The following is a 25,915-nucleotide window of genomic DNA, read 5'->3' as shown; positions in this document are numbered from 1 at the left end:
AGTCATTTTTATACATTAGTATGAAGTACATGTGGTTCAGGGTGGATTTCATTTTTCTCATCAAATATAAAAAGATATGAAAAAGCACCTTTATTTTGGCACCATGCAAGAATTCCAAAGAAAAAAAAAAACCTGCATGCTTTGCTGCTTGGACCCCTGATTTGAATGCAGCCCTACATATACCCCTGAATGAAGCAATGTATCTACCCTGTCTTAGTCCTGAAGTACTAGTCATTATGGAAAAAAAATCTTAATACTAGCACACCATCTACCTCATTAACCCTTTTTTTGTTAAATAAAGGACTAACCAGTACAGCAAGGACATTTTGCCTTACTTACGGCTTGTCAGAGTGCATTTTTTTACTCTGCTATGCTTGTACAATGAGCCTCAGGAGTAACGTGGGGTGTTGTCACATGTTGTATATCTCTCCACCAGGGGGAGTCCTACCAGGCAGGAGTGAGCCAACAGTAGATACCCTGTCAGTGCCTCCTATTTCCCCCAACTGGTATTACTTCATGGCTGGCGGAGGCGCCATCTTGTTCCTGGTCATTGCCGTTATCATGGCCATTGGCTGTCGCCGCCTGACAGCCAAGAGGAGCCGACCCACCATGGCCTACTATAGTCCCCACAGTCCTTACTACCCAAACGGTGCAATGCCCAGAGCAGGGGGAGGCTCTAAGTTGACTGTTTGGGTCGAGAAAGGGGATGGAAACTCCTACTGGTGAGGGGAGTTGGCATGATAACGTTGACCTACACTGCTGACACGAGGTCAGAAAAAAGAACTCGGAAAAGAGTGCTGAAAATGTGGTCTAGTGTAAGGGATGCCTCGAACAAGAAATTTCTTTTGGGTACCACCTCACTGCCAACTGCTTGGGAACTGCGCAATTGAAGAGTGGACAGGAACCAACATCTGCTTTAGACCTGTTGGCTTTCTTTGTGTTTTTTTTTTCTCTCCAAGGCACCTTCACTTGCAGGATGTGGTGAGACACTGTGAATCTGTACACTGCAGAGTACCAGACAGGTATTCTGGAAGAGTGCCATATTGGAAAGCCTTCCAGTACAGGCTTAACTTTGCCGTGACCAGGAATGCTCCCTCCCGCGCCTGGTCGTGGCACCTGAACTACCAATGAACATGGTGTCCAAACCAAGGACCTTGATCACAGATCTTAGACAGGCATAATGCCTTACTAGAATTTTTACATTGGGATTGGTTCTAACTGGTCTCAAATCAGGGCTAGATGATGGAATGGATTCGGAGATCAAAACTGGAGGACATTTTTTGCAGATCTAGATAAGAACAATGTTCTATATCGAAAAAATGTGGTGTCAACCCTGTGTAGTTTACAAAATGAAATGAATCTTGGGTAAATTATCAGCTGTCAAAATGTTTGCACTTTTAATAAAAGCCTAGTTATTTTTGTGAGGCGATCTGGGAAAACTCGTCGCATGGCACTGGGGCAAATCTAAAAGTTTAAAATTTCACCAAAACTTGCCGCATCGAGGACACTTACCATAACATATATTGCACTGAAATTACAATCGTTTGCTTTAATTTTTGTTTAAACCTTATCTTGGGGTCTTTCTGCAAAGATTATATTGAGTAAGGGTTTGTTAAAACTAACACTGGTAATATTTGTCAAAAAAAACAGTTCCACTGAGTAATATGGTTAGCTGCATGCCAACTGTCCAATGATGCTCCTCTTCCCATGATGTTCCTTCTTTCCATTGTTGGAAAACTCTCTTTTACCTTTTAATGCCTTTTTACTTTCTAATGCTTGGACTCAAGATGTTTCATTTCATTGTAGTTTTGAAGTGCATTACGTAACAAAAATAAGTGGTTTCCCAGGCCGCCACACAATTAACAATTTCACTGTTTACTATTTAGATGTGGGGGGCGGGGGGGCAGTCGAAGGACCATTTCTAACGAGTGTGTTGATGGGGGTATAATGCAATTGCGTATGCATGTGTACAATTTTGTATATTTTTACAGGCTCAGGTTCAGTAATCTGTTTGATTTGAATGAGGGACAGTCCAGTAAAAACCTTCCAGAACACCACCAATCGAATTACATACATTTTAGGTCACAAGAAAGAAGGCGCATTCTTATTGCCGTATCGGCAGAGTTCAAAATTTTTTATGCCCGTTTTCCAAATTTCAGAAAACAATCCCCCTAAAAATATTGCGTAGACCCCCCCCATCCTTGGGTACAGAGACAGAAGTTAGGAAACGTGCATTATTCCAACCAAATGTCCGTCAGTTTTATTCCCTGCAACAAGCCACATCAACACCACCAGCTGCTTCCCTTCACAGCCTTGTCTTAATGAGGACCGAGAGAGCGAGAGAACGAGGGAGAGTGTGTGTGGTAGTAAAGGAGTGAGCTTTGTGCAGCTTATCAGCAGCTGGTAGACATTTTGTTATGCGGCAGGACTTGGAGATTTCCACAACAGTGAAGAGCATGCAACACGTCCACGTGGTTTGCTAGTTTTCAGGAATCCGTGCGAACACTGGAGTTGAAAATCGGATGAAGGGATTGGGAGAAACTTTCACCGACGCTCGTTCGATTTGTTCTTCAACCCCACTGAGGGTATTTCCGGTGTTCCTTTGTTAGTTTTGAGTCACTTCCTAGTGTCCTTGGCCAGAGTGAGTTTCCAAGATTTCTTGCTCCCCACGTCTTGTGGTTCCTAGTTTCCTTGCACCTCTGGTTCCCTAGATTTGAGTGTAGTTCCAAGTTTTCTTGGTTTTTTAGGTTCGTTTTCTAGTTTCTTTGTTCACGAACCAGATTGTTCCTTAGGTTGAGTGCGTTTCCAAGTTTCCTTGTTTTCCGGGTTCAAGTCCGTTTCTAAGATTCCCTGTTCCATAGGTTTCTCTGCTGTAGTTTTGAACGTAGACTAGTTCCCTCTTCTGTAGTTTGAAGTGAATTTCTTGATTTGCTTGTTGCCTCATTAAATGAGTTGTGTTTTAGACTTGTTCCCACTGTATTTCCTAATACGGTTTCCCCTAGTTTTTTGATTCGATAGTTTGAAATGCCTTTCATGGTTTCCTAGTGTTTTTCTAAGACCATGTCCACATTAATGTTTTCATTTGAAAACTCGTATCTTTCTCTTAGTTTCGGCCTTCCCTCCACACCGAGACGCCGCTTTTAGTCAACGAAATCGGAGCTTGTTGAAAACGCTCTCCAAAGTGGATACATTTGAAAACGCCATTGCAGTGTGGACCGTGGAAACGCTGAGGCATTTTAGTCATGTAAAGGTGACTTTCCTCATCATTGCTGCAAAGTTTCCAAAAGCTGGAAAGTAAATGATGGAGGTCGAAATGTCTTACATTTTGCTCAAACGTATGCGTTTGCAGACATTTCAGAGTTTACGAGCAACGTTTGGTAAACGATTGAAAACCAGCGTGGTCGCTGAGTGTTTTTAGATTTATCCGGATTAGTGTCGACGTAGCCCAAATTTCACCCAGAGTTCTGTAGCTCCTGCTGTTCTACTTTCCCCGAGTCTGAATAGCTCGGGGCGCTTTTGCTAAAGATTTTGTAGTTAATTAACCTTTACTGCATTTTCCCCATGTTGGTACTCAATTTGGCCAATTTGGTCTGGCTTGTAGTTACAGGTAAAAGCCGATGGTCTTTGTAGTGGCAGGGTAGTGAAAGACACAAATGTGTAACTAGTAATTTAATACCAGATGGTTTTAGTATTATAGAGAATCTCCATTACAATTGTTGGAATAGAAAGAAAAAAAAAAAAAAAAAAAGAGAAAAGGGGAGAACTTTGCGAGCTATTCATTGCCATTTCCATCAGGCTGGGATGTGGTAAGAGAAATCTTGGCATTGGCTTGCATTGTGCTTTTAAATTAATCTCATCTCGCCATACATTCTTTCAAGTTTAATACTTTTAATTAGCTAATGGACCCGATAGCATTTATTACAGCTGCTGGAAAAGTTTCCTCCTTTGAATCCCTAGAGAAAATGGTAATGAGTGAAAGCGTTCTCCAGAGACTTTTTGCCCAGAGAGACTGGCTGGCAAAATCTTTTTACCCCTAGATATCTGCATCCACCCACCCCTCCAAAAAAAATACAACCATTTTGAACCACCAAACGATATTCCTCTTCAGAGACGGGCATCTTGGGGCTTGTAGAACAGGCAGTAAGTCAGTTATCTGATCCATGTAGACCAGATTGCACACGAGCCAGTCAGCCCATCACCTTCGCATCCGTAGTGTAGCATGCAGGCTTTCACGTCACTTCCTCAGCCTCGATTGGTTCGGACCCAGCGGGCCTCAGTTTCGACTTTATCTACACGAAGGCGATATTGTCCTGATAAACCACCTAACGATGCCTGGCGTTAGGCCGTATTTATCACCCCACACAGCTTATGCAGGTGGTTCTGATGTACAGACTGTATGCTTAAAATGATGATGATGAAGAAGGCAATGCACTTTCCTGTATGAAATGTGGCACTATACCTCAAAAAAGGAGTGCACTGTTTAAAAAAAGCAAAACCGGAACGGAGTATTTTTTTGCTTGATGACGCCCTTTTATGGTAGTATGTACGGTAATAAAATCGTATTTTTCTACCAAAGCGTTTCCTTTCCTTCTTATTAATTTCCTATTAATTAAAGGTGACAACCTGTAATTAACATCATCGTGTTTCCGTAACAACACCTCATTTTCCTAATCGTTGCTAATGACTTTCACAGACTGGGCTCTGGGCGATTTTATTATTACTTTTTTTTTTTTGTTTCAATTAATAATCGTTTCTCCTCCCCACAGTTAAAAAAATGGACCCCAGAGGTAATCGTCTTCTCAACAGCCGGGAACACGGAGACACAGGTATGTCACTTTTTTTTTCGTAATATCGCAGAAAATATCTATTTATACATTAACAGCAAGCAGGCGGACACAATTATGTCCAGTTCTCAGCCCTCTACAAGCTCTATCCAGAGCAACTCTGATATCTCATTCATACAGCTGAGCAGCTTTGAGGTTTGCTCAGGTGCCCAGAACTGACAGCTTGTTGCGACTGGGAAAACTCAAAACCTTCCGATCCTATTACCAATGCCTTAACCACTAAGCCACCACCTGAACATCTTGAAGGCCTATGCATATGGTATAGACTAACAATTCAGGGTTTTTTCCAGCCCCCATTCTCAGCGCTCCAGGGTTTCGTATATAATCCAACCATCAACAACTGACCAACCAATTTGTCCATCCCCAGTGTCATGCCATTAAAAATACATCTCGAATGTTTCCCCAGACACATCCTATCATTTCTTAAATTTTCCATTCGCATCTGTACTTAGAGTGGAAGGCTTCCCATTATGAAACCAAATCGTATGATGAGCGAATTAGAATTTGCATTGCAGTGTTAAGACTCTACTATACGTCTGTACATTTACGACATTGGGCAGACGACCTAATTGATAACGACTAACCCAACTAACGCTCAAACTGTGCAATTTTTAATAGTGCTTTGAGATTGTTGCTTGTCAGACTGTACAAACATGATCCCCACGTCACACTGTAGGATCTCGGTTGTCATAACGGCAGACAGAAAAGACTCGTTTTACATAATCGATCCATGTCCAGACCCGCGTTCTCTCGCTAACGGTGGCTAGCAGCCAACAAAAGCACTTATTTTCCCTCCATAGCGCGATAAGTTAAGATGTTCTGTAAATGACTCGTTTGCACATTTCCCCTGATGTGGTTTTGACGGTCATTGTAGGAGTCGTCGTATTGCAGTAGAGATTCTGAAATCTTCTGCCAGAATTCCTGCGAAATCGTCTGTCGGTGAACAAATGGAAGCCATAATCGCACAGTGTGAGCCCAGCATCTGTGGGGTTAAGGGCCTTGCTCAGGGACCAGCAGTGGTGGGGACCATTAGCTCCCAAGTCCATTGCATTGTGCACCACAAAGCCACCACCTCTCCACCTCCGTCCTAACAGTCTCTAGGTTTGCAAAATGATGGGAATTGTCACAACTGGAAACTGGGAATTTACAATACTGCAGGCTAGCCAATTACAGGGAACTTGTAGCAATATGTACTAGTTTGCGTGCATCACCTTATGACTAAACAAAATGTAAATGATACAGTTTATATAAATTTCCCCCAAATTTCAAATGAATTACCATAAATTTCCAAAATTCCCCACAGAAGGTTTCTGGCATTTTACAAATAGATTTTTCACCCCTTTGCAACCCTAACAGTCTCTACACTTTATTCCCCCCCTAGGTGTCCCCTTCCCAGAAACCGTAGAAGTGTCCACCGAGCCCCCGGTCACTCGATCTCCCGGCAAAGAGAATCCCTGGCTGAACACGCTGGACCCCATTCTTCTCACCATTATAGTGATGAGCTCTCTGGGTGTCCTGCTAGGGGCAGTGTGTGCTGGTCTCCTTCTGTACTGCACCTGCTCCTATGGAGGCCTGACTTCGCGTTCCTCCACCACCCTGGAGAACTACAACTTCGAGCTCTACGATGGCATCAAGCACAAGGTGAAGTTCAACCAACAGCGCTGCTGCTCGGAGGCTTGAGGACTACCTTTTTTTTTTTTTATATATAAAATGGACATGTGGACGCTTTGGAGAGAGACCAGCCCCTATCTCTTGGCATGCATGTCACCACCTTGCTGCTTGTTTGGCACAATCGTTGGAGCCGCCGCTTCCAGCTAACCTCGGATGCAATCCGATACGAAGCTGGATTATGGAAGGCTACTTGGAATTATCTTCTGGTGAAGCGTTTTTGTTTTTCAGCTATTAGTACATATCAGATCTGTCTGAAGAAAGAAAAAAACCCCCACAAATTTCATGATAAGCTTTGGATGGTGAACGGGAGCCGGACCTGAACTCTCGTCATGGCATGTGACTGATGGTGTGGTGATGTTTGTTGCCCCTTTTTGAGTTTTTTTTGTTTTTTTACATTTCCTTGACTGATGCCTTAAATGCTGGTCAATCCGTTGCTTTCATTCAGGATATCGGGGACCAAAACTGATTCTCTTTCTTTCTTTTTCCTTCTGTATCTGGTGCCCGTTTAGTTCTGTGGTCTTGTTTTTAATGTTGCGCTCTGGCTTTAGTAGAACGACGAGAAACGAACTGTAATCGTGTTAAGACAAGCCAAGTAGAATTTCATAGGTTTAGTTTGAAGCCGTGTGACCGCGCTAGGTTTCGTTAAGACTGCTTAAAAAGCGAAGGGGAGTTTTGACTGTGCAACCTATGGATTGCTAGAAAACGGGACATAATGCTGTGCTCAAGGGCTTAATAGATGAACAGTGTTCCGGGTATTCTAAGAAAGCGAGTGGTTTTTGCGGTGAGCAACGAGGAACACGCTTGTTGAGACTTTGAACGACCAAGGCCAAGCACTTATCATCTGCTAGTTCATCCCCCAGTCTCCTTTTTCTCCTTTCTTTTTTCCCTTCCACACACGAGGCTGAAGGTTAACAGGAGACAGGTTTAGTGATGAATTGGCTTGGTGATTACGTCAGCTCCCGAGTGGCTTTCAAAAGCTTCTAGATGAAAAAGAAAAAAAAAAAACTAAGAAAGCAAATCTTTTCCCAGTACCACTGATGGAGATCATCCGTGACGAGCACGGGAACATGCATTCATTTACGCTCGCACGGGTTCTGCTGACATATCAACTGTGTTACACCTCAAACACGAGAGTGACGAGACTTTCAATAAGGAAAATGAACGCATAGCGCTCCCGGGTGAAGACTCGCTCACCGAAAAGACCATCGCTACCGGAATAGGGACTTTGCCCAAGTGCCTTGGAGCTGCTCTGGCACTCAAAAAGCTTTCGTTGGTCTCAAAACACTCGAAAAAGAAAAAAAGAGCGAGAGAGAAAAAAAAAATTTAAGCACTGGGTAGACTTCCAGTTACTCCCTGGAAGGTTTGTACAGGAGAAAAAGAAAAATGTGCTTTTTATGATATTGTTAATATGATCATTTAATAAAGGATTGTTAAATATCACAACATTGAAGCCATGGTGAATATTGTGTTTGAGGTTTTTTTGGAAAATCTTTTGTTGAGAAATAAAGAAATAGAAACATAAGAAAAAATTACAAAAACCACCAACGAGAGGCAGAAAAAAAGGTTAGAAAGAAGACTATAAAAAAAAAAAAATTAACATCCGTAAGAAAGTAAAATATTGAGGGGCAGAAAAAAGGTTGAAAAGAAGTTGTGGTTTAGGCCATGCCTACTTTTGCAGTACATCACATGCAGAATGATTAGTTGTGTGTCTCCTGCACAGTGAGTTAATGACTAGTGAAAGCTTGTCCTGCACGCGTGTGTGTTTGTGTGTGTGTGCGCACGCTCAGTTACTGAATAATGACGTGTGGACTGAAGTAAGTCAGATTCAAGGGGTTTTTGAAAAAAAAGAGAAATAAGCGTCTGATCAGATGCTCCAACTGTCTCACCCTTAAACATTTTTCAGACTGAGATTCCTTCAGGTTCAGTGTGGCATGTGTGTTTGCATTAATGAAATCCAAATCCTATCACCCCCCCACAACACACACACACACACACACACACACACACACACGTATGTTTTTGCAGCAGTGTGGAATTTGTTTCATGTGGCTACAAAGAGAACAAATGGAATCTACCTATAAGACCTGATCCATAAAACATCAACTTGCACTGCGCGCACACACACACACACACACACACACACACACCCACACACTGTTGGCTACAGGCTCTCTCATCTCCCCATGGGCTCCCATTAGCCAAGACCTTCAGGCTCCTTCATTTAGAAACTCGCATCATCAAAGCTTTGAAGTGCCTCCATGTTCACCTCAGCGTCTCCTTCATCCCTCCGTCAACCGTTTCTACTACCAAGAAACGATAGTTTCTTCAGCCAATATTGGCATTTTATATTTAGCAGCTTGATCCAACCCCAAGAACATCGAGAATTGGTTAAGGACGTGGTGAACCCTAATCATTTTGAAACGTAGAGGGTTTTTTCCCCCCCTTTTTTTGGTATTTAGGTAGAACATCACGAGAAATGCCTAGATCACCATGCCGCTGTCCCCAATTTACTTAGGATTTGAACCGGCAGAAGTGATCTTTAATGAAAACTGGGGTCGTACGTTAATTCGTGGTGCAGCCACCGCCATCAGGAAATGCTTAAGAGCTACCAAATAACCCTTGAGAGCTGAACCGGTGCTGCACTGAACAAACCACAGGAATTCGCCTCGCACACTTTTGGGAGAATTTTCTGCTAGCGTGTCTGCATCTCCTCGGGCCACCGGTCCGAACGCTGATTGCCCCATTGGCTCAGAGAGAGAGAGCGCGCTCTGGTCTACGATGGGGTCAGCCCCAGTGGAGAACTCGATTTCAATCTGGCTGTGAGGAAACGCTACATTTACACACAAAATTGAATAATTTTGAATAATTGGGGAAAAAAAAAACCACACACACACACACACACACACACACACACACACACACACACACACACACACACACAGCCCGACAGCCGGGCTCCTCTAGGCAATTTCCTAAGTTTCCATGGTTCACATGTCGATCAAAGCTCTTAATGTCTACAACTGCAGGTGAAAACTGTTGGTCAAAATCTAGAGTTTAGTGCCTCGTTACATGCTGTAAGAGTTGAGAGTGTGAGAGTTTGGTTCAGACCTACTGACAAATCTTTCTATGTCGAAGCTTTTCAGGCATTCCTGAACGTTTGGTTAAGTGCATACATGTAGCAGGAGAGAATGTGAATTTTTTTTTTTTTTTTTTTACATGAAAGCCCCTCATGTGTATATAAGTTGAGACATGGCCTAGAATTCCCAGCAATCCTGAAGTATTTTAATCAGTATGAGGAAACATCCTGTAATTTGTTAATTTAACAAATCACAGTACATAAGTAAAACAGAGCAATTACATTACTGTAAAATCTTTCCAGTGTATAAGTATGTAGCAGTGGGCACATGGATGAGCACCAGTGTGTGATGGGGGGGGGGGGGGAGCTCTGTCCAGTGCTAAAAATGTGAATGAACACGGAAAATAAATACATATTCTAACATCGAGACAATTGGACTTTGTCGACTTTCGGGGGCTACCTGTATGTATGTATGTATATACAGTAAGGAAAATAAGTATTTGAACACCCTCCTATTTTGCAAGTTCTCCCACATAGAAATCATGGAGGGGTCTGAAATTGTCATCGTAGGTGCATGTCCACTGTGAGAGACATAATCTAAAAAAAAAATATAAAAATCCAGAAATCACAATATATATAAGTAAAATAAGTATTTGAACACCTGTCCATCAGCTAGAATTCTGACCCTCAAAGACCTGTTGGTGCCTTTAAAATGTCCACCTCCACTACATTTATTATCCTAAATTAGATGCACCTGTTTGAGGTCGTTAGCTGCATAAAGACACCTGTCCACCCCATACAATCAGTAAGAATCCAACTACTAACATAGCCAAGACCAAAGAGCTGTCCAAAGACACTAGAGACAAAATTGTACACCTCCACCAGACTGGAAAGGGCTACGGGGAAATTGCCAAGCAGCTTGGTGAAAAAAGGTCCACTGTTGGAGCAGTCATTAGAAAATGGAAGAAGCTAAACATGACTGTCAATCTCCCTCGGACTGGGGCTCCATGCAAGATCTCACCTCGTGGGGTCTCAATGATCCTAAGGAAGGTGAGAAATAAGCCCAGAACTACACGGGAGGAGCTGGTCAATGACCTGAAAAGAGCTGGGACCACCGTTTCCAAGGTTACTGTTGGTAATACACCAAGACGTCATAGTTTGAAATCATGCATGGCACGGAAGGTTCCCCTGCTTAAACCAGCACATGTCCAGGCACGTCTTAAGTTTGCCAATGACCATTTGGATGATCCAGAGGAGGCATGGGAGAAAGTCATGTGGTCAGATGAGACCAAAATAGAACTTTTGGGTCATAATTCCACTAAACGTGTTTGGAGGAAAAAGAATGATGAGTACTATCCCAAGAACACTATCCCTACTGTGAAGCATGGGGGTGGTAGCATCATGCTTTGGGGGTGTTTTTCTGCACATGGGACGGGGCGACTGCACTGTATTAAGGAGAGGATGACCGGGGCCATGTATTGCAAAATTTTGGGGAACAACCTCCTTCCCTCAGTTAGAGCATTGAAGATGGGTCGAGGCTGGGTCACCCCAACATAAGAATGACCTGAAGCACACAGCCAGGATAACCAAGGAGTGGCTCTGTAAGAAGCATATCAAGGTTCTGGCGTGGCCTAGCCAGTCTCCAGACCTAAACCCAATAGAGAATCTTTGGAGGGAGCTCAAACTCTGTGTTTCTCAGTGACAGGCCAGAAACCTGACTGATCTAGAGAAGATCTGTGTGGAGGAGTGGGCCAAAATCCCTCCTGCAGTGTGTGCAAACCTGGTGAAAAACTACAGGAAACGTTTGACCTCTGTAATTGCAAACAAAGGCTCCTGTACCAAATATTAACATTGACTTTCTCAGGTGTTCAAATACGTATTTGCAGCTGTATCATACAAATAAATAGTTAAAAAATCATATATTGTGATTTCTGGATTTTTTTTTTAGATTATGTCTCTCACAGTGGACATGCACCTACGATGACAATTTCAGACCCCTCCATGATTTCTAAGTGGGAGAACTTGCAAAATAGCAACATGTTCAAATACTTATTTTCCTCACTGTATATGTTGTGGAATTTCCCTTGATCAGTTCAAAATAACTTGCCAAAAGTCTTTGAGGTTTTAAATCCAGATAAACAACTATTTTTGCAAACGTTACTACTCCAATTTTTGCATACGACCGAATTTTCCGGACTGTAAGCCGAAGCAGCTAATTTATGGATTTTTCCAGGGTTTTTCCCGCTTTCACAAGCTTCATGCCAAAAAACTGAGCCCCATAACATTAGACCAATGAAATTGCCGAACAGGTTTAGGTGAACCAATGAAACTCTTTATATTAAATCCGATCCGCTCCCACTGAATCGCGCCGCACCACATCATAAATATGGATGATGTTCCTCTGACGTTTGACCTGCCGCTCACTCGGACTGTCTACAGGAAACGCGAATCATTCGTCATGCTGAAAAAACCGGGCATGAAAACACACTTCACCTGTGTTCTGAGCTGCACGGCATCGGGAGAAATAGTTGTGAAAGGAAGGAGGAAGACAGTGAACAATGACTTTCCTGGTAGGCTACTGTTTAGATACAACCCGTGTAACAGACACTGTCTTTCATTAAAGCCTGTGTAAAGTTAATTAGTTTCAGTGTAGACACCTGCAGCTTATAGACAGGTGCCGCTTATTTATGTTCAAACTAAAAATCTTTGTCAAATTCAGTGCGTGCGGCTTATATTCGGGTGCGTTTAATAGTCCGGAAATTACGGTACTCTGTTAATAAAGTCTATCTTCAATGTGCTTAACATGATGAAAAGAAAATGTGTGTATATGCATCTCCCTCTGAGCTGACCAAAGTGATTCATCTTTTAAAACACTGGAAAGCTTTTTTTTTTGTCTACTTTGACCACTTGTTAGTAATTTTATAGAGCATTCCCGTCGCCCCACGATCACAGTTTTGCCCGATCATTCTACTACAAGCAAAAAGCCTAATCATTTTGCCTAATGTAGATTGGTGGGGGATTTAAGCACCTCTGCAGTAAGATACGACACACAGAATGGAAAGTCAGAGGGTTTTATCAGGTTGCACATACTGCAGCAAGACACATTAATTCCTACTGATTATATTCTTAATGTCAGTTAGATTCCATTTAAACTCAAACATCTGATATGGCCGATACCGATTACATTAAAACTTTACAAAGACAGTGATCCCGCTTCCTATAATGCGCAGGCCTTCACATTTAGAATTGTTCCTTTATGTCTGGACTTAATGGTGAACCACATGTCTATGGGAATGAACCGAAATAGAAACGGACACCCCCCTCCCCCCCCCCGATACCAAACACTGCGAAGCTGTGAATACACACGCTGCAGGCGTCCTTCAGCGTCCTTCCCAAGCTGACATAACACACACACACACACACACACACACACACACACACTATATATATGCTTAATAATTCATAAATGCAGCACTCATACACATTATAATATACTGCAAGATGTAATAAAGTACAGGCACGTACACTGTGAAGCTCTCACACACACACACACGAAGGTGTGCAGGTTGTACTCTCGTTTTTGGGTGTTGCCCCAGTAACGGGGTACGTCTCACTCCTCTCACACGGGTACAACGACTTTATCCTGGTCAGAAAAGAGGCGCGGGAACGCTTCATGCGGAAACATGAACCACACACTATTTCAGGTGGGGACGAGGAAAGGAATGCGAGTAGCGTGAACACTAACGAGGTCGTATTATTAGGTTTCAGTGTCATCGAGGGAAAAGTGCATCAGGTTTTTGAAAAGGTGCAAAACACACAAATGTTCTGTTTATAAACCAGAAGTGAAATGTGTGATTTTATTCCAAACAGGAACAAGCTGTTCAAACAGAAAGGCGTACAAGCAGAAAGAATTATATATACAAAATAAACAAATTTTAATATATTTCTTTTTTTTATAAAAAGATCAAAAGTAATATGCAAAAGTTTTATGCACTCCAGAGCTTTTAAATGTGAAATAAAAAAGAAAGAGACAGAAAGATTTGTGTTTGTACCCTGCACAAGTAAGCTAATGACTAGTGAAAGCTTGTGCTGTGTGTGTGTGTGTGTGTGTGTGTGTGTGTGTGTGTGTTCGTTACTGAATAATGACGTGCGGACTGAAGAAAGTCAGGTGTTAATTAGTGAGAGTGAAAGTAAAGGCAGTTTATTACAGCAGTCAGCTGTTCAGGCTTCGAGGTCAGGATCATGTTCCAGCTCCAGAAATCTCAGTGTGGCATCTATTTTACACTAATGGAAGGAGTCTTCAGTGAAAGAGAGAAAGAGACAGACATACAGACAGAAGTGATTACACAGGAAGAAAAGAACACAAAAGTAGATCCATAAACCCCAGTGAAGAGGAAAACGGTTGCTTCGAGGAAACGAAATTAGCGATGAGCTATCCCAACAATAAAAATAATACGCAACCAATAAAACAGCACGAGGTCCCATTGTTGTGGGGGAAAATGGGGTATAAGAGACTCCCTATCCAGGATGTCGGGTTCTCAACAACAAAGAAGTACTTTCTATTACTACCTTAAATGGTATACGCCCTTATCCAGATCGGCTTACATTTTTCTCATTCGTACAACTGAGCAGCTATGGTTTTCAGGGCCTTATTTAGGGGCCCAGGAGTGGCAGCTTGGTGTGGCGGAGATTTGAACTCACCACCTTCGAAAGCCAAAGTCCAATGCTTTAACCAAAGAGCTGCTACCTTCCCAATTACACACATGAGGGGAAAAAAGACTGGGGGGAAAATAGGAAAACATTCTGCAGAAGACTAACAAGGTTTACAAATAAATTTACACACAAGCGTAGACAGACACACACACACGGGCCGGTTCTGCAACCACTAATTATGTGCCATTTATTTTGGAAGCATAAGATCCACTTCCTTGGTTTCTACTATGTGAGCAATGTCCATGTGTGAGTAGTGTACAGATTGCATAGTGTATAGCATGAGTAGTGTCAGAAGTGTAAAGAATGCAAGGCATTACGTTTACATTTATGGCATTTGGCAGAAGCCCTTATCCAGAGCGACTTACAGCTGAGCAGGTGAGGGTTAAGGGCCTTGCTCAAGGACCCAGCAGTTGCCACTCGGTGGTGCTGGGATTTAAACATGTGACCTATCCATCCAATACCTTAACCACTGAGCTACCACCTCCCCTGTGAGGAGCGTGTGGATATGAGGAGTGTAAGGAGTGTTCTGTGTTGCAAGTGTGTGGAGTTCGAGGTGTGTGGAGAGCTTGTAGCATGAGGAGTGTGCAGTGTGTAAGGAGTGTGCATTGTAATGAGTGTGTGTTGTGTAAGGAGTGTGCAGTGTGAGGAGTGTAAAGATTGTGTGGTGTGTAAGGATTTTGAAGTGCAATGAGTGTGAGGAGTGTGCAGTGTGTTGAGAGCTTGTAGTGTGAGGAGCCAGTGAAGTGTAGTGAGTGGGAGGAGTGTGTGGAATGTGAAGTGTGCACAAAGTGTAAAGGGTGTGTGGATTGTGAAGTGTGTGGAGTGTGCACAGTTGTGTAAGAGTGTGGAGTGAAGTGTGTGTGGCGTGTGCACAGAGTGTGAAGTGTGTGTGGCGTGTGCACAGAGTGTGTTGCACTGTATAGTGTGTATTGTACGTAAAATACTCGCGAGAATGAAATACAGAAATCGGGTTTTCTTCAGATATTAGAGCTCTGCTTTATTATGAAGATGCTCGGTTTACAGAGCTGGACCGACGCTCAGAGGTCCAGGGTGGCACGGCTCAGACCCTCGCGCTGGTGCCTTTTGGTGGTGGTTGCCGTGGAAACAGGGGTGGCTGGCAGGAGCGTCGGGGAGGTATTAAAGTGCAATAATGATTACGGTGCACACGGGGCGAAGAACCATAAACGCTCTCTTCTAACTGAATGCAAATGACAACCAACTACCACCACCCCCACTCAACACGTGGGACGTGCGTATTTAAATAAATCCTTTATCTGTAAGCAAGTGAACTGAGTGAAGGTTCAAAAGAATGTGAAAAATGGGGGGGGACACACAAAATTGCTTCCAGTTGGAGACAAAGGGGTGATCTAATGGACTTATTTCCTTCGTGATTATGTAAGAAACAACCCTCCCTGTGGGGCCAAACATGGTGGCATAATGTAGCACAGTCACCGCTGCACAACTCAAAGCTAAATGAAACTTTTTACAGAAGATACGTGCAGCAGACTGGGTGTGAACAAAAGGAAATTAAAAAACATGGAATTGAGAAAATACTGTTTTGTTCCAAGGTATGTCTTCAAAGACCCATGAATGAGTCAACGCGATGTGATGCTTTCAAACATGTTAGCAGAATGACCAGAACTCATACACACGGTCGGCCCCTAAATGATGAAACACGAAAGCGACTCGTCCTCATTGATTAAGTAGCAAAAGAGGCTGAACAGTCCTGAAGGAACAGTGCGTGTCCAGCATATGGAAGTGTGGGTCAGAGAACCGCAGGTCTCCTCAGAGAGGCGATCACGTTACCCCGAACTCCACACTGCGCCACCGTGATGGATGGCTTGTACGTGTTCCGCGACACTTAAACACGTTATTCCTCCGCGGAGACTTTCGCGAGTAAAGTCGACCCTGAAACATGGAACCTGTGTTGGAAAAAAAGAGGCAGAGCTTGAGGGGCTGGTATGGATTTCTCTCGCAGGGCTACGCGAGCGGCGTGGAATGCGGTTTTGTGGCTTTGTGTCTGGTTTGGGTCACGTTAAGTCGTTAGACAACGGGACATTGTGCGAGTGCATTGCGGATGCGGCTGTGTGGATGGGTGTTATTTATTGGTTGTATACCACAGAGCTACCGATTAATTTCGAAAGCACAATCGAGTGGCATCGCCCTCATGGTTTACACCATGGGAAAGCTTTCGTGAGAGAAAAGCGTTCCATAATGTGGACACTCCACAATGTTGAATACAAGTATATTGTAATCACTAATTTATGTACTGCAACAAGAACCGAACACCTTTTTTCCTACTGACCATTTGCCAACTTTCCATATTTACTCTTTCCTTTCCAGTCATTGACTCTTCACCAGACCTGATTGGTGATCTTCAGCAAGAGCAAGTCTTCCTAGGTTCTCTCACACCACCCAACCAGTATGCTCCCACCACCGGCTTCCCGAAGCTGCCTGCATCGGACGCAACACCCTGATGCTTGCATACAAAGCAGAATATTTGACCAGCGCCCATCTACCTCAAAGCACTTTCCACCCCGCACGGCATCACACTCCCTCAGAGGCTCAACCACTGCTCGATTGGTCCCACCAACTCTCAAGGTACAAGGAAAATCTGCTTCCAGACTCTTCTGGTGCTGAAGTGGCAGAACAAACTTCTACTTGCTATCAGAACAGTCGGTAGTACGAGTCACTAGCGAGCATCAAATGACGTCAAGACCTTCCTCTTCAAGAGGTTCCGAAATTCACTTTCTAACCATTTTCTCTCCCAGTTTTAGACCGACTGAAATCTTAGTCTGGGTCCTAAAGAACCAGCATCGGAACGCATTTACTGATTAAGACTTCAGAGCACTCTTGTATGTCGCTCTGGATAAAGAAGTCTACCAAGTGCTATAAACGTAAGACTGGGATTTCTACATCGAGCTTATGGGGAGAACCGATGGCGCTTAATTGCACCTTGAATGTCGTGCCATTTCATCTTTACGCTTGATATTACCTCATCTTTGCCCTAGAGGTTTTAGTGCTTCAATCTTTAAAAGCGTAAGCGAAAGGAAGCAGATGCTCGGTCGAGCTCGATTGTATGGAATCGTAGCGGTGGCTTTGTGTTTGCTTCCATCTGGTGGTCAGGGTGAATCCTGCACAAAGTTTAAAGACTTGTCTTTTACAGTGCAGGACAAACAGATGGAGACAAAGGCAATGGCCTGTGGCGCTGGAAAGGCAGAAACAATCTAAAGTTTAACTTCTGGTTTAATAATGATGGTCCTTTGCAAAGTAGCTGAGTTTACTTTCGAACAGAGTGAGATGATCGAGAGAGACTCTGGATCAGAAGAAGCTGGTTGTGATAATTTAGCAGCTCCTAACCAAGACAGGCTCATCCCGGCAGATTGTTCCTCTAATATCAGGGAACACTAAATGGACTAATATTTTGGACACACTAAGATTCATGTGTTTTATTCCAGATTTAGTTCCTATCTACTGTTATAATAACCTCCACTCTTCTAGGAAGATGTTCCACTGGGTTTTGGAGTATGCTTGTGGAGTGTTAGTAAGTAGTGAGGGAAGATCAGGCCATTGTAGTGACTTGGTTCTTTAAAACTCGTTCTTAAAAATTAACGAATCTTTTCTTTTTCTTAATCATTTAGTTCATTTTGTACCTTTTATCAGAAATAAAATACTTTTTTTAATAAGCAGATCCCCAACAGGTCTACAAACTATAGTTCCCATAATAAAAATAAGACAATGTAGTTATGATAAACTTGACAAAATGTCACTTGACTCCCATAATTATTTTGACAGTAGTGTCAAGGAACTGCCCAAAAATCTGATCCGTTGAAAAAAAAAGAACAAACGACTCGGAATAGAAGAGTCGAAAGGTAAACTATCCGATTCTGTTTCCTGTACATAACCGAGGAAGCAATGCTTTGCTTCAGCGCATCCAGTAGAAAATTACCCATTCATACTATTCACTTCAGGCCATTTATTTCTCCTCATTAAAGTTTCTCACAAATAAAACTTCTCTTAAACAAATCGAAGCCTGGAGTCCAATATGACTTGGATTTGCCACTGTGGATTAAAACACCGAAACAACGCCATCTATTGGTGCATTGGTGCCATTGCCGAATTGCACGAATACAAGATGAGTCAAATACTATAATATCAGTGGCGGGCCGTGCATTTGTTACATGGGCCTTCAGTGGGGAATTACCCGTTTTGATGCACCTCTTAATACCACCATTATCGTGTCGCAATTATAGAAACCTAATACAATACAAAAACGCAATAGAACAACACGTGGCATTACACAGAGAGAGACATTTCACATATGGAGGTGAAAACCATTTTACTAAAGCAAGATACCCAGTTAAGACTCCAAACTTCTACACTACAACCACAACTGTGCACCTAAAACATCTGGAGCAGTTCAGAATCTATATTTGTCTAATAACACGACAAACATAAAAATGTAAATAAAATACAACCTACTCACCAGAGATGCAGACTCAATGTGCAGCGCCCCTCAGAGGCTGTAATCCAGTGGTACCGCTCGTATTCACTGGTCTGGAAGTGGAACAAACCCTTTCCCGGGCTGAGACACGCTAGCTAGCTTCAGGGTTGGCCGACCTTCTCACGATGTCTAGCTTTTCTTCAAAATGTATTTAAGTATGTCCGAGACCAAACCAAACCAATTTCTCTTCCTCTGTAGGAATAAAAAAGTCTAACTCGGATGTATTAATGTGTGCAGAGCATCACACGTGTTTTTACCAGTTAAACTTAGACCAACCAATCAGAGGACGGAAAAATGCTGACGCTAATCTGGGCCAGCGAGCTGCCCTGTGAGGAGAATCTGAAATCTGATTGGTTAAAGAAATGGAGCTTTTTCTTAAGGAAACTGTGGTAAAAGTCCAGCAGTACTGACTTTGAAGGCCCTGGGCAGATTAGATTGACATGGCAGCACATAGAGGCTAAAATCTGATTGGACAAAAATCCAACATCCACATAAACGTACTGGAAGCAGTGCAGCCGAGAGAAACGCTACGAAATGAAGAGAAGAAACTGTTGGAAATAAATTCATACAATTTCATGGAACAAATATTAGAATAAAGGTTGTAAATGCAGATAAACCCATTTAATTGCCCTCGCAAATGTTCCACCAGGCATTGATCAAGTTCATCCAAGAAACTCAGTCAAAATAATGGAGAATAACCAGGGATATTACCAAGTGAGGAGGTTTCCACATAAACAATGTAAAGCTCCATGGGGTTACTGAGCAACTCAAGAACCATGAGAATGGATTTGGACTGGAATTTAATATAAACAATTGGCTTGAACACTTTTGCATTTAAAAGCCCATTAGTGAACAGTTGATAACCTCAACAATGATGGAATTATATTAAATGGACATTCGGTGTTGAGGATAAGAACAGGTTTTCTTTTGAGTCTGGTTTCTCCCAAGGTTCCTTCTTCATGATGTCTCAGGGAGATTCTCCTCACTAATTAGGGATTCATTTATAAGCATCTACATATTAAATTCTAATTTTTATAACCTTGTCATCAAGTATTAAGTGTTTATGTGTTAAAAAAAAAAAAAGGAGTATCCTGATATTTTGGTAGGAGTTAAAATAAAATAAATAAGCATGCAAAGTTTTGGGGTTTGTTTCTTTTCAATACTGTGATGGAAATTGACATGAGGAAACGTACAAGAGGTCAGTTTCTTTAGAAATTGCACGAAAATCAAGTACAATTCTAAAAATAAATAAAAAATAAAAACTGTGTATTGAAACGCGGCAGCGGCGGCCATGTTGAAAACCCAGTCACGTGACTCACCTTCTTTCGACGACCCGGGATTTCCTTTCGACCAAACGGAAAATAAATACCTGACATAAACAAGAAATATATAATTATTTATGCTGTATTATTATTATTATTATAATTATTATTGTTTTTTTAATTGAGTGACAGTTTAACACTCACCAGAGTTGAATAAGATTCGCAAAAAATAAAGTATACACACCAAAACAAAACAATTATTATAATAAAATTTGCGACACCTCTCTTCCTTTTCCTCATTTCTTCACTTTTTGTCGCTCCATTTTTATCTTTATATTCGAAAAAAAGGTGTCCCGTTTGCACACTTCAGGAACTCCAACCAGCTCCAATTACGCCAAGCAGATTTCAATTAGCGTCGTGAAGAAATCACGTGATCGAATTCCACGCATCCTATTGGACAGAACGAACAAATCGCTTTTTTTGTCACTGTTTCTCGAATAAAAAGTTGAATACAAGTAAAACCAATAAATTATCAACTTGTAACATGTATATATATATGTGTGTGTGTGTGTATGTGTATGTGTGTGTGTGTGTGTGTGTGTGTGTGTGTTTTGTTGCCTCGTCACAACATTACGCTATTCACTTAATCGGCCACAAGATGGCAGTGTACACTAATGACATCATCTCTTATGCGCGAGATGTTTTCTTTTGCATTATTGATGAAGTGAAAGAATATACAGTTAATACAATTATATTTAATGATTATAGATACATACTGTATATAAATACACCCATCTATCTATCTATCTATCTATCTATCTATCTATCTATCTATCTATCTATCTATCTATCTATCTATCTATCTATCTATCTATCTATCTATCTATCTATCTATCTATCTATCTATCTAATCTGTCTAAGCTTCCGGCTGCTTACTTCACCTCTTATTTAACTTTTTCTTTTTTTTTGCACACGGAAGTGAAGTATGGTTTAAAAAAAGAAGAAGAAGAACATAAAGTTAAAAAAAAATCGAACAATTTAACTGATTATTTTCTATTTTATACTGTAAAAATACAAATAAATAACAAAATATTTTTTATAACTATGATGTCGCACCTATTAACTGGAAACACACAGTGTCATAAGTGCAATAATAATAATAATAATAATAATAATAATAATAATAATAATAATAATAATAATAATATATTTATGCTCGCAACGACTATACACGCGGTCAGGTGACGATTTCATTAGTATTTCATTTCTCATTGTTCCTGTATTATCCTGAACATTATTATTTATGATTATTATTCTCGTTAATAATGATATTTCTTTTCGGAACTGTATATATATTGATATTATTAACTGAACTGAACTGAGTGTTACTGTGGGCTGAACTCTGGTTCTTCACTTCTGCTCGGAGTTTGAAGGAAAACATTTCTCTCTGAAAAACTCCTTCATCTGACACTAAATCCGGGAAGTCATTCGAGCCATAATAAAGATTTTTTAAAGGGTAAAAAAAAAACCTCATTGTATTTCCGCCAGCATGCAAACACAATCTACACAACACTGCACACAAGCTAATCCCAGCCACAATGCGCGCGCGTGATGCACGTAATCCTGCATGCTCCACGCGCTAACGGAGATCCGGAGCGACCTGCAATCAAAACAAAAAAAAAGAAGAGGAGGAAAAGAAGAAGAGGAGGAAAAGAAGAAGAGGAGGAAAAGAAAAGAGGAGGAAAAGAAAAGAGGAGGAAAAGAAGAAAAGGAGGAAAAGAAAAGAGGAGGAAAAGAAGAAGAGGAGGAAAAGAAAAGAGGAGGAAAAGAAGAAAAGGAGGAAAAGAAAAGAGGAGGAAAATGCATTTTTGATTTCTTTTTCACGCGGTTATTTGGGCATTTGGACGCGAGAAGTGCATTGATGATGATGATGATGATGATGATGATGATGATGATGACTTTCATTTATCATCATTCCCATTTTCCGTCGTCACGTGCAGTAAGAAGGGGGTTGGGGGGGGGGGGATTAGCAATAAAGTCATTTTTTTCTTCTTCTTCTTTATTGTGTGTTGCAGTAAATAAAGTCTCCGGTGTGTTCACGCGTATTTTTTTTTTTTTTATAATCGAGCTCCTAGCGCGTGATAAAGCGACCTGCCACCGCGGGGATTTTCTCCTTTTCTTTCTTTTTTTTCTTACTCTTTTTCCTCCACGCGCTGCGCTGATCGGGCCGAATGGGCGCTAATTAAAACCTATAAATTATCTCTCTCTCGCGTGCGCGCGGGGCGGGGGCGTGTGCGCGCACTCACTCCTCCTCTCGAAGACGTCGCGTGCGCGCGAGATAAGTGCGGAACCCCCCCGCACTAATTTCCCCCCCGCCGTGTGTGTGTGTGTGTGTGTGTGTGTGTGTGTGTGTGTGTGTGTGTGTGTGTGTGTGTGTGTGTGAGAGAGAGAGAGAGAGAGTCCTCCATAGTTCTTAAACAGCGCGCCGACGGAGCCCTAATGAGCAACGGATGAAATGATGAAGTGATGAAGTGATGGAGCTTCTCCACAATAAAGATTTCACCCCGCGCGCGCTCCTCTCGCCTTTTATTTCTCCACAATGACAGATAACAGAAACATCTCTCATTTATTTCATATAATAAACATATATAATTCTTTATAATCACTGCATCCGAACGAGTTTAAAGAAAATACAGGGGTTCGGAATAAACAAACAAAAAGAGAAATGTTGAGGGAAAAAAATCAGTGTTTTTATTTATTTATTTATTAGTTTGTTTGTTTGTTTGTTTGTTTGTTGTATCGCTCGAAGTGAATTCGATCTGCAAATTTAGCAAGTTTATTATCTGTAGTAAAAAAAAAATTAGTTCCCATTGACAACAACTACATAATAAAATATTAAAAAGAAGAAAATGGTAAAAGAAGAAGAACAAAACAAGAACCAAAAAAAAAACAATAAGAAAATAATAAGTGGACAAACTTCTATAATAATAATAATAATAATAATAATTATTATTATAATAATAATAATAATAATAATAATAATTATAATAATAATAATAATAATAATAATAATTATAATAATAATAATAATTATAATTATTATTATTATTATTATTATTATTATTTATACAATAAATAATTAAGCTTTTTTATATTTCTATAATAAAAGTCTAAAGTTCATAATGTTATTTTTTGCTGTTTCTGTGTTACAGTAAGAATCATTTTGGTTTGTTTGTTTAATTACAGATATTAATGAGAATAATTATAAAATTTGAGTAGTTAAATTACCCCCCCCCCCCCCATATCTCTCTCTCCCTTTCTTTCTTGCTATCTCTCTCTCTCTCTCTCTCTCTCTCTCTCTCTCTCTCTCTTTTTCCCTCTATCTCCCCTTTCTCTCTATTTCACTCTCTTCCTCACTCCCTCCCTCCCTCTCCGTGGCGCGTGCTGTGAAGTGTTGGCGCGCGCTCCGGTTGTATCTGACACTAAACGCGTCTCCAGTCGTTTTTGTTGTTTAAAAACATCCTGAAATCCGATTGGACGCCTTTTTTTCCTGTGACAGCGAAGACGCTCTCATTCTATTGGTCCATCGCACGTGTGACTGGATCACGTGCTTCCGGTTGAGGAGAAAAAAGTGGGAAGGCGCGAGTGAACTGGAGGGGAGGAGGGGGGGGACAAAAAAAAAAAAAAAAAAAAAAAAAAGATTTTTAGAAAGAGTTTTGGAAGCGCGAGCTGTCATACGTGGGCGCGCGAGGCACGGGCCGCGGAGCATCACCGACAGCCATGTGTGTGTGAGGAGTGTGTGAGTGTGTGAGTGTGTGTGAGTGAGAGAGAAGAATAAAAGAAAAAAAAAAGAGTATATATGTATATAAATAGTGAATGAATAGATAAGTAAAAAGGTGCGCGAGGCGTTCCGATGGTGCAGCGTCTTCAAGTTGCATCCAGAGACTGAAGATCATCTGCAGGTTCTTCACTCCAGGATAAATATTTGGGTTACAAGTTGGATTTTTTTGTTTGTTTTTGGTTGTTGTTGAAACGCAATAAGAAATCAATGGAGGAGGCGAAGGATCCGTCCGAGCGCGAGAGCGCGTCCCCTCCGGTACTGGCGCGCGAGGCGGCGCCGCAGGTCCACCGCACCACCAACTTCTTCATCGACAACATTCTGCGGCCCGATTTCGGCTGCAAGCGCGAGCTCCTCACGAGCAGGGAGAACGTCAGCCTGCTGGTCGCGAGGCCGTCGTCGCGCGCGGACTCCACCGCGGACCACCGCACCTCGTCTTCGTCGTCGTCCTCATCTTCGTCTCCGTCGTCTTCCTCATCCTCCTCCTCCTCGTCGTCGTCGTCGTCCAAGTTGCTGCTCGACGGAAACACGAAGTGCGGAGACGCGTCGAATCTCACGGCGGTAAACGGCGCGAGCGGAGGAGGAGGAAGCGGCGGCGCGGAAGCAGCGGCGGCAGCGACCACGACCACGAGCGCACAAGGGTCGGGGAAAGGAACCGCCAAAGACTCCTCACAACCTCTACTGTGGCCCGCGTGGGTCTACTGCACGCGCTACTCAGACAGACCCTCATCCGGTGAGGCTTCTTCATCCTACTGTTGGATTTCGGTTTGGTTTGGGGGGTTTTTTATGCACCTGGCGAAAAAACTTTGTTTTCTTGTTTCTTATTTCTTATTTTATTAGTTTTATTTTTTTTGGAGCGCGTGTGTGGAAAAAGAATGTTGCCTGGGTGAAAGATTTTAATAGTGAATTTTGATTTCAGAAAAAAAAAAATCTAATGCTAGCACTAATAATAATAATAATAATAATAATAATAATAATAATAAGAAGAAGAAGAAGAAGAAGAAGAAGAATGAGAATTTATATAATATTTTTGCCAGGTCAGGGTGCAATGCATGTACTCTTATTTAGCGTCTTATTAATATATAAATAAATTATATATATATATATATATAAAATAATAGAATTCCTGCATTTATGCAAATTTTAATATTAGTAATAATATATGAATCATTTAATATAGCCAGATATCTGTGTGTGGAAGTAAATTATGCAGTTACATCAACAACGTTTATTAGATTTGGTGTAGATCTGATTTTGGAATTTTTTGAAAAGGGCGACCGCAAAAAATTTATAAAACAAGAAAGAAAAAAAAAAAAAGAGAGAGAGAGAGAGAGAGTGAGAGAGAGAGAGAGAGAGAGAGAGAGAGAGAGAGAGAGAGAGAGAGGTTGCTTTTTTTTTATTATTATGGAATAAACGTCAAAACGACAAAGCTTTCAGAAAGTGTGATGAGTGGGTCACGTGCCTCTGAGACGGTTTTTATTGAACCTTAAGTTTAATAAAAAAACATGTATGTGCGTTAAACACACAAACACACAAATACACAATGTTGGGCAAAATCCAAACCCTGGTACAGTCTGAGTGTGAATGAACACAAAATAGCACGTGAAATATAACATGTTTAATGAGCACGAGACTCACAGCTCTCAAAATAATAATAATAATAATAATAATAATAATAATAATAATAATAATAATAATAATAATAATAATAATAATAATATTGTAACACTATGTCGGCAAGGACGGGAAGGGATTTTTTTTTTTCTGCAGCGCAACCTATCTGTGTGTGTGTGTGTGTGTGTGTGTGTGTGTGTGTGTGTGTGTGTGTGTGTGTGTGTGTGTGTGTGTGTGTGTGCGTGCGTGCGTGTGTCTGTCTGTCTTTCTGTCTACTGAACCGAGAGTTGTGGATTTGAGGCCTAACATTTATTGAAAGAAAGAAAGAAAGAAAGAAAGAAAGAAAGAAAGAAAGAAAGAAAGAAAGAAAGAAAGAAAGAAAGAAAGAAAGAA

At 41.5% G+C, this 25,915-nt stretch overlaps 2 protein-coding genes and 1 long non-coding RNA gene across 4 annotated transcripts in view; 2 read left to right on the top strand and 1 right to left on the bottom strand.

The window, feature by feature from the left end:
• The window catches only part of nrp2a (neuropilin 2a), a 50,110-nt gene extending 42,152 nt beyond the window's left edge, over positions 1–7,958 (top strand). The window contains exons 16-17 of one of the 2 annotated variants that reach the window (XM_083522299.1): positions 4,767–4,826; positions 6,226–7,958. In XM_083522299.1, the coding sequence (XP_083378425.1) occupies positions 4,767–4,826; positions 6,226–6,524 (359 nt within the window). In that variant the 3' untranslated portion in view covers positions 6,525–7,958. The other variant, XM_083522300.1, reaches the window with a different exon arrangement.
• The window catches only part of LOC310715821, a 29,984-nt gene extending 9,530 nt beyond the window's left edge, over positions 1–20,454 (bottom strand). Inside the window, exons 1-2 of the long non-coding RNA XR_014530396.1 lie at positions 20,275–20,454; positions 20,128–20,177 (exon numbers count right to left, since the gene is read on the bottom strand). This is a non-coding gene — a long non-coding RNA (uncharacterized lncRNA). The remainder of the gene's footprint in view (positions 1–20,127; positions 20,178–20,274) is intronic.
• Positions 20,455–23,813: 3,359 nt separating this feature from the next.
• Positions 23,814–25,915, top strand: part of en1b (engrailed homeobox 1b) — a 4,839-nt gene continuing 2,737 nt past the window's right edge. The window contains exon 1 of the mRNA XM_083522476.1: positions 23,814–24,641. Coding sequence (XP_083378602.1) covers positions 24,119–24,641 — 523 coding nt within the window. The 5' untranslated portion in view covers positions 23,814–24,118. The remainder of the gene's footprint in view (positions 24,642–25,915) is intronic.

The sequence above is a fragment of the Silurus aristotelis genome, assembly GCF_946808225.1.
Source record: "Silurus aristotelis genome assembly, chromosome: 20".
NCBI lineage: Eukaryota > Metazoa > Chordata > Actinopteri > Siluriformes > Siluridae > Silurus > Silurus aristotelis.
Note: the sequence above shows the minus strand (reverse complement) of the source record. Positions and strands in the feature narration are given on the sequence as shown.